The 9,160-nt window shown below is 40.5% G+C and overlaps 2 protein-coding genes across 2 annotated transcripts; both read left to right on the top strand.

Annotated features, from left to right (window-relative positions):
• Positions 1-1,599: 1,599 nt before the first annotated feature.
• On the top strand, positions 1,600-2,322 carry LOC134253021 (craniofacial development protein 2-like). Its single transcript, XM_062735544.1, has one exon. It carries the CDS (start codon positions 1,600-1,602, stop codon positions 2,320-2,322), a length of 723 nt encoding a protein of 240 aa, XP_062591528.1.
• Positions 2,323-4,091: 1,769 nt separating this feature from the next.
• Positions 4,092-4,622, top strand: LOC134253020 (uncharacterized). The gene has a single exon (XM_062735543.1). It carries the CDS (start codon positions 4,092-4,094, stop codon positions 4,620-4,622), a length of 531 nt encoding a protein of 176 aa, XP_062591527.1.
• The last annotated feature ends 4,538 nt before the right edge of the window (positions 4,623-9,160 follow it).

Genomic DNA, 9,160 nt, shown 5'->3' with positions numbered 1-9,160 from the left:
CATATATGTACTCTAACAAGGAAATACTAAATTAGGAATCGACATTATAGTTTCATTTCCCAGATTTAAAGGAAAGTGATAGAGATACTTTTATGTCCTAATTCAACGAGCTTAATTTGGATACCTCTGAGGGGAAAAAAAAACTCCAACGGGACATGAAATCTGGTAGGAATCGGGGATCCTTATATCACAGGTTCGAATCATTTGCGGGACTTTTAGACTGATCCTTCGGATGAGACCATATAAACCGAAGTCCCTTGCCACAGTAGTTGTTTGTAACTAAAAGATTTCTCACTGTTCAATAACCAAGAGTGTGGAGTATAGGTGGAAATTTACAGGCCTCTACCGGCAAGTGGTTAATATTTATACCCCCCGCTTGAAAAGCGGGAGGGTATATAGTAATCGTTAATTCCGTCCGTCCGTCTGTTACGCTTTGGGGTGCCCATCTCTTATCCACAACTCCTCTCATACCACTGAATAAAATCTGATGAAACTTTCACAGAATCTTTATTACATATTGCCATTGTGCACCTCCTATTTTACTTTTTGATCCGACACATATTTTGGGTTTCACGGCCACACCAGAACATGGACTTTGCCATTATAACTATATGTAGGCGGGGGGTATCATTTAGTGAGCTCATCGCTCACAGTACCTCTAGTTTTAAAACATGTCCTTCCTATATATTACTTTGTAAAAATTTGACCCTCCATTGCGGCCCCTCCCTATCCCAAGGGTTAGTGACTTGAGTAAATTTAAATCTTCACTTATTGCAATTAATTTTTAGCTCTACTGATCAGAGACAAGAAGAGCTTATGCGAGAGTAATGCGTCCGTCGTCCGTCCGTCTGTCTGTCTGTCCGTCTCTGTCTGTCTGTAAACTATTTTTCAAAATGCTACTCCTCCTACAGTTTTGGTCCAAGTTCAATATAACTTGGCACACAAGAAGACTATTCGAAGATACTTACCGGTAATTCTGTGCATCGGTTTTTCATTTCGATGAACGGTGTTGCCGTTGTTACTAAAAATAGAAATTTTTTGCTTTCAAAATGCTACTTCTCCTACAGTTTTTGTCCGATTTCCATATAACTTACCACACAAGTAGACTATACTAAGGTACATAATTCTGTGCATCAGTTCTTGATTTCGATGAACGGTGTTGCCGTTGTTACTAAAAATAGACATTTCTGTGAAATGCTTTCAAAATGCTTCTCCTCCTTCAGTTTTGGTCTGATTTCAATATAACTTGGCACACAAGAAGACTATTCTAAGATACATAATTCTTTGCATCGGATTTCATTTCGATGAATAGTGTTGCCGTTGTTACTAAAAATAGAAATTTCTGTGAAATGCTTTCAAAATGCTACTTCTCCTACAGTTTTTATCCGATTTAAATATAACTTAGCATATAAGTAGACTATACTAAGATGGGCAGCCCCCAGCCAATAAGGTGTCGGTCCGCCAACGTCTGTTGCTCCAGAGGGTGCCTGGAGCTAAATGTTAGCCAAACATGGAAAGCAGACGGAAACCTAGTAACCCAACAGATACAGCAAAACGAAATTGTCCATCTTGCGACTGGCAAGCTGGAATGTCAGGACAATGTGTCCTGGCCTATCTGAAGATCTCCAACAGATTGATGACTCCAGGAAAACGGCCATTATCAACCGAGAGCTGAGAAGGCTTAACATTGACATTGCTGCCTTACAGGAAACCAGACTCCCATCAAACGGAAGCCTAAGAGAGGAGGATTATACATTCTTCTGGCAAGGAAACGAACCAGAGGAATCACGTATACACGGTGTAGGATTCGCAGTGAGAAACTCTCTACTTTCATCAGTGGAACCGCCTCAAAAGGGTACACCCAGAATCCTGTCTCTTCGCCTCTCCACCTCCTCCGGGCATGTCAACATTCTGAGCATCTATGCTCCCACACTCAGCTCCACAGTGGAGACAAAGGATACGTTCTACGAGGCGCTTGAGACTATCATCAGAGAGATCCCAACCACAGAACAAGTATATCTGCTTGGGGATTTTAATGCAAGAGTGGGAACTGACCAAGAAGCTTGGCCTGGCAACATCGGCCACTTTGGCGTTGGGAAACTAAATGATAACGGTCAGCGACTTCTTGAGATATGCTCTTACCACGACCTGTGCATAACCAACACATTCTTTGCCACAAAGCCCCAACACAGAGTCTCATGGCGTCATCCTAGATCAAACCATTGGCACCAACTGGACCTTGTGATCACCAGAAGACGCTCACTGAACTGTGTCCTGACAACCCGCAGCTACCACAGTGCGGACTGCGATACCGACCACTAACTTGTTGGCAGTAAGGTGCAACTCCAGCCCAAAAGGATTCATCGCTCCAAACAGAAAGGACGTCCACGAATTAACACAGCAAGGACAGCAATGCCAGATGTTTGTGCACGCTTTGTTGACTCTATTGAAGAGGCCCTTCGTAACTGCCCCACCAGCAGTGCTGATGAGAGGTGGAACTACATTCGTGACGCCATTTACACTTCAGCGATGGACACTTTTGGCAAAAGAGCGAGACAAAATCCAGACTGGTTTGAAGCAGGAATTACAGAACTCGAACCAGCAATCACAGCCACAAGAATCGCCCTGCTCAACTACAAACGTGGACCTTCAGAGAAGACACTTGCTGAACTCAGAAAGGCCAGAAATGACGCCCAACGGATAGCTCGACGCAGCGCAAACGACTACTGGCTGAATCTCTGTAAAGGTATCCAGCACTCTGCTGACTGTGGTAACATTCGCGCCATGTACGAAGGTATGAAGAAAGTTTTTGGTCCGAGCATCATCAAGACAGCGCCGCTGAAAACAGTCTCTGGTGACATCATCACTGATAGAGGAAAGCAGATGGAGAGATGGGCCGAACACTATCAAGAGCTCTACTCAAGAGAAAATGTTGTCAGTGTCACAGCTGTTGAGAACACCAATGTCCTACCAGCTATGGAGGAACTTGATGCTCCACCTTCGATAGATGAACTCAGTAAAGCCATCAACTCCCTAGCCAGTGGGAAAGCCCCAGGTAGCGATGGTATTCCCCCAGAGGTCATCAAAGCGGGCAAGAGTTCCACTCTGTTACATCACCTGCACAAACTGTTACTCAAGTGCTGGGAAGAAGGAACAATTCCACAAGACATGCGCAACGCTAGCATCATAACGCTCTACAAGAACAAAGGAGACCGCAGCGATTGCAACAACTATTGTGGAATATCCCTACTCAGCATTGTTGGGAAGGCATTCGCCCGAGTAGTGCTTAATCGATTGCAGAACCTAGCAGAGCGAGTCTACCCGGTGGCGCAGTGCGGTTTCAGAGCAGAAAGGTGAACCATCGACATGGTTTTCTCATTACGCCAATTACAAGAAAAGTGTCGAGAACAGAGACGCCCATTGTACATTGCCTTTATTGACCTAACCAAGGCATTTGACCTGGTCAGTAGGCAAGGTCTCTTTACCCTGCTACAGTGGATTGGATGCCCTCCAAAGCTCCTGAGGATAATCTCGTCTTTTCATGACGACATGCAAGGCACCGTCCAGTATGATGGTTCATCCTCAGATCCCTTCCCCATCAAAAGCGGCGTAAAATAAGGATGCGTACTAGCCCCAACGCTTTTTGGCATATTCTTTTCCCTGCTGCTGTCATACGCATTTGATCAATCAGAAGACGGCGTGTATCTTCACACCAGAAGTGACGGAAGCCTCTTCAACCTTGCGCGTCTCCGAGCAAAAACCAAAGTACGCAAGGTCCTGATCAGAGAGATGCTCATTGCTGATGATGCCGCCTTGACTGCACACACAGAGCAGGCACTACAACGACTCATCGACCGCTTTTCCAATGCATGCGATGAGTTTGCTCTCACCATCAGCATCAAAAAGACCAACATTATGGGCCAGGACGTCTGCTGCACTCCCAAAATCTCCATCGACGAACATGTCCTTGAAGTTGCGGATTCATTCACCTACCTTGGGTCCACCATATCAAGTAACCTGTCCTTGGATACAGAGCTAAATAAGCGCATTGGGAAAGCAGCATCAGTAATGGCTCGGCTGGGAAAACGAGTATGGGACAACGCCATGCTGACAACAAACACCAGGATAGTGGTATACAAGGCGTGCGTACTCAGCACGCTCCTGTACGGCAGCGAAGCCTGGACCCTGTACTCTCGCCAAGAGCGTCGACTCAACACCTTCCACATTGCCTCAGAAGAATTTTAGGCATCAGCTGGAAGGATCATGTCACCAACAAGGACGTATTGAGACAGTCAGGGTTACCCAGTTTGTTCGCCTTGCTAAGCCAGAGGCGATTGAGATGGCTTGGCCATGTAAGCCGCATAGACAACGGCCGTATACCGAAGGACGTGCTGTACGGAGAGCTGGCAACTGGATCAAGACCTACAGGAAGGCCTGTTCTTCGCTACAAGGATGTCCTAAAACGTGACATGAGGGCCGGAGACATCGACCCGGCGTGTTGGGAAGCAGTGGCTGCTGATCGAAATCGATGGAGGCATGCTGTCAAGGCAGGCCTCCAACTCAGCGAAAGAGGAGGGAAGAACAGTGGGATGAGAGAAGACAGCGCAGACGACAAAGACTAGCTTCAGTCCCAGCTCAACCAAGCGAGCATCACATCTGTGCGAACTGCAACAAAGCATGCCGCTCCAGAATCGGACTTTACAGCCACAGTCGGCGCTGCCACTCAATCACAGACTGATTCTGATCTTTGGCACGATCTCCATTGTCTCTCGAGACAGAAGGATGCCAACAACTAAGATACATAATTTTTTGCATCGGTTTTTGATTTCAATGAACAGTGTCGCCAAGATCAATAAAAATAGAAATTTCTGTGAAATACATTCAAAATGCTACTCCTTCTCTAGTTTTAGTCTGATTTCAATATAACTTGGTACAGAAGTAGACTACATTAAGATACATAATTCTGTATATCAATTTTTTTTTTTAATGCAAGGTGTTGCTATAGTACTTAAAATAGAAATTTCTGTTAAATAATTTTAAAAAGCTATTACAAATACAGTTTTAGTTTGATTATAATATAAACGGGCATGCAGATAGACTATACTAAGATACACTATTGTTTTTATCGTTTTTTTAAATTTATTTTGATGAATGGTGTTGCCATGGTAACTTAAGTTGAAATTTCTTTAAAATTTTATTAAAAGCTACTCGCCTACAGTTGTAGTCTTATTGCAATATTGCCACATAAAGTGACTTAATCAAGATTCATTTTTCTGTTTACTCTATTGTAAAGTTTCAAGTCCCAATTGCTACTTTTCTCTTCTTTTGTTATAAGTATAAACCAGTAGAGCTTAGGGCTGTGTATTGGGCCAAAAATTTCGATACGATACGATACAATATTTTTTAAAGCGATATGCGATATATTGGATTCTAAAATAAGTCATTAAGAAAAGGCTTCTAAATCATTTTAATGCATGAATTTCATAACAATTGAGTGTTTTTTTTACCCATTTTAAAGTTCTTGTGTCATTGTCATTACAAATAACACTTCAAAATAAAACTTTTAATGACAGTACATGTTCAAATAACAAGAGGCCCATGGGCCTTATAGGTCACCTGAGTATCATGTAACAACTTTCCAGCGATTGTATTTGGTTCATGTTTTAAGCCAAAAGCCATGAAATTCAAAAATTTTGAAAGAGGCACCATTGCTTATCAAAAGGCAGATATCAAAGCATTAATTTATTTTTAGTCAAAGTACCCCCCTGGTACCCCTGACCCAGCAGCCCTGAAATTATCTATTTTGAAAGAGGTCGCTTTCTTCATAAGGCCAGCATTTTTTTTTTATGTTTAGGTTTAGTTATGAACATGAGAATAAAAAAGTCCCGAAGGAGAAGGGAATAAATTTTTTTTTTTGATAAATCAATTATTAACATTTGTACATTCTTTTTTTATGCTATCCTAATAGGCTCCTTACCACTGGACACATAATGCTTACAAATAGGAAAGTAGAACATTTAATTGCTTATTTCATCATCTGCCAGTTTGGGCCAGTTATATAAATTTTGTGATGTTGATCAAAATATATTTTAAAAAATCAATTCTTTAAAAGTCTTTCAATATATCTTCATTTTTTTAATGTGTTAGGTGAATGTGTAGACATTGTTCTAAAATTTACTTGATGCCTAAAATTATAATTCGTATCATAAAACAGACAGGGCGTATTGGGGAGTAGGGTCAATATTTTTTCAATTAAGTGTAAAATAATTTTTCTGGCTGATACAAATGATACTACATGCCTGTATATATTTGTATGTTCTTGCCTTTTAATAGTTGATTTTTTTTTTATTTCTTCAGGTTATTGTTTATTTCTTCCTCAAATGGACTTCACTTCTCCCATACTGGCATAGTTTTATTCATTACATCTGATGCATAAGCAACCCTTTTCTGAAGAATGATGCTTTGACTGTAAGCTATAATAGAGACCTAAACAATGTCCCTGGCAATATGCAATAGCTACCACGGGCAGTTTAAAACCTGAGGGAGGAAAATAATTTACAGTTACTTTTGAAACGAATACATAATTATCTCACCAGCATGTCATTGTGCAACAAAGTCGTCAGCATTTTATTTGTCCTTTGAACGGGTGAAACGTTTTGAATGGCACTCTTACCGATGAATTTTACACTAAACCAAGCTATCTTCTCAGATCTAGCTTTACCCGCCGTTTCATCGTAAAACCGGAAGTGCGAGTTCGTCAATTTGAAATCTCGATCCCAACTCAAATTTGACATTCGGAAAGAAAAAAATTGTTTTATTTTTTTTCTGAAAATTCAAAACCTTGAGCGGAGGGTTTGTAAAACTGAAAATAAAAAAAATCCTGGCCTTAAATATGTAATTAGATCATTAGCATATTAACCAGGAGCAAAGGATAAGATGTTCAAAGAATTTAGCATATCACTATATAATCATTAGAGCCCCACCCTAAAACAAGAACCCCTGACCCTGGGGCCATAAAATACACAAATTTGGTAGAGGCACTCTTGCTTATCATAACTATGTACTTAGTTAGTTTATTTAATACCCAGGAGCAGAGAAGAAGATTTTCAAAGAATTCGTGCATTTTCACTATATAATCAATAGAGCCCCGCCCTAACACCAGAACCCTTGACCCTGGGGCCATAAAATTTATAATTTTGGTAGAGGCACTCTTGCTCATCATAACTATGCACTTAGTTGGTTTATTTAATACCCAGGAGCAGAGAAGAAGATTTTCAAAGAAATAATGCATTTTCACTACCTACTTATTTAGCCCCGCCCTAGCACTAGAACCCCTGACCCCAGGGCCATGAATTTCACAATTTTGGTAGAGGACTCAGTGCTGATTACAATTATGCAAACAGTTTGACTGTTTGATGTCCAGGAGTAAAGAAGAAGATTTTTAAACATTGCATTAATTTTAGTGGTTTTGGCCCCACCCCTCATGCCCCAGGGGGGCAGGGATCATGAAATTCACAATTTTTGTTCCCCTTCACCCATAGATGCTTTGTCTTAAATTTGGTTGAAATTGGTTCAGCAGTTGCAGAGAAGAAGCTGAAAGTGTTCAAATGTTAACACACGACGAACGACGCACGACGACGGACGAAAACAGATAGCAATAGGTCACCTGAGTTTACTCAGGTGACCTAAAAATCTCATTGTACTTTGTAATAATTATAAATACTGTGTTGTTTCCTTTCAAATTATATAATTATTGAACATTTTAATTTTAAAAAGTGAATTATAATCTTTGGTGATTAAAATTCCCATCTTTTTAACAGAATTAGAAGAAAAACTGTCTGTCCGATACGTATTGGAAGTTATTTTTCGATACGATATTATTCTTGAATATCGATACGTATCGATATATTGACACAGCCCCCTAGTAGAGCTACAGTCTCGACAGAGACTTCTGGTTTGTTATTTGTTATTATCTCCCTTTGGAAGAAGGCGTGACCCTTCACTTGAACAAGCTTGAATCCCCTTTACCTAAAGATACTTTGTACCAAGTTTGGTTGAAATCAACCCAGTAGTTCTTGAGAATTTTTTTAAGAAGATTAAAATGTGATAAGTTGACGACGACGACAACGGTCAAATTTTGATCAGAAAAGCTCACCTGAGCCATTGGCTCAGGTGGGCGAAAAAGAAACATAAAATGATGAGAAGATTCATATGTCTGACTACGCTGTCAATGCAAATTAAGTAGATATGTGTATATTTGTCCTAATCTGTTTAACAACCATTTTGTTTTAAATATGGCATATTTCTTTCAAATGCATACTACGAGGGGAAAATCGAAACGGAGATGGAAATGATAATCAATTCGAAAAAAATTTTCCTCGTTTAATTCTATCTTTTTATACTATAAAATCCCAAAAAGTAATCAAGAGCAAATTTCTATTGCACCATCATAAAGGAGTAGACATGGACATCTTAAAACAGCAGAGTTGGGATAAGGTCCATTAAGATTGATTGTATGCTATTTTACGTCCCATCCGAGAAATATTCACTCATAAAGAGTTGTCAATATATATATCGGTAAAGGGCTTCAAATTTATACCTTTATTCGGCACATACGGACACTGAACAGTGACTGAGTCAGGGATCTTTATCGTGTCAACGCCTGCTGTAACACAGGGTCTCTGATTTTCAGGTCTCATCAGAAGGATCCGCAGCTTTCACTTCAAAGAGCCAAGCGTATGGCGAAGGAACAGATGCTACCCTTTTTTTATCGACTTCGGCCAGTCGCAGCCGAGACTCAAACTCAAGACCTTCCGAGCACGGAACGAGCGCCTTACCGAGTGAGCTACCGTAAAGGTGGTTAACCTGCTGTGTATTCTTTTTTCATGATCAGGTAAACTGAAAAATCTGTAGATAGTTCAGTCTTTTAATTACGGCCTTACAAATAGTTGAAAAAATTTGAGAAAAAGGGTTGTATTTGCTAACACGCTCATTGTATCGATGAAAAAACTTGACGTTGTTATCTTGTTTCGTTAACTATTTTGTCAATAGCTTGTCTCGTTTTAGAAATTGTTAGACTGGTATGTAGATCACTTCAACTGCATGTGATACCGGTAAGTAGATCAAGAATTTATACGAAATATTTACTGATAACCTTGTT

This window comes from Saccostrea cucullata, unplaced genomic scaffold, assembly GCF_032062105.1.
Source record: "Saccostrea cucullata isolate Sc308-1 unplaced genomic scaffold, CSIRO_AGI_Scuc_v1 ctg19092, whole genome shotgun sequence".
NCBI lineage: Eukaryota > Metazoa > Mollusca > Bivalvia > Ostreida > Ostreidae > Saccostrea > Saccostrea cuccullata.
Note: the sequence above shows the minus strand (reverse complement) of the source record. Positions and strands in the feature narration are given on the sequence as shown.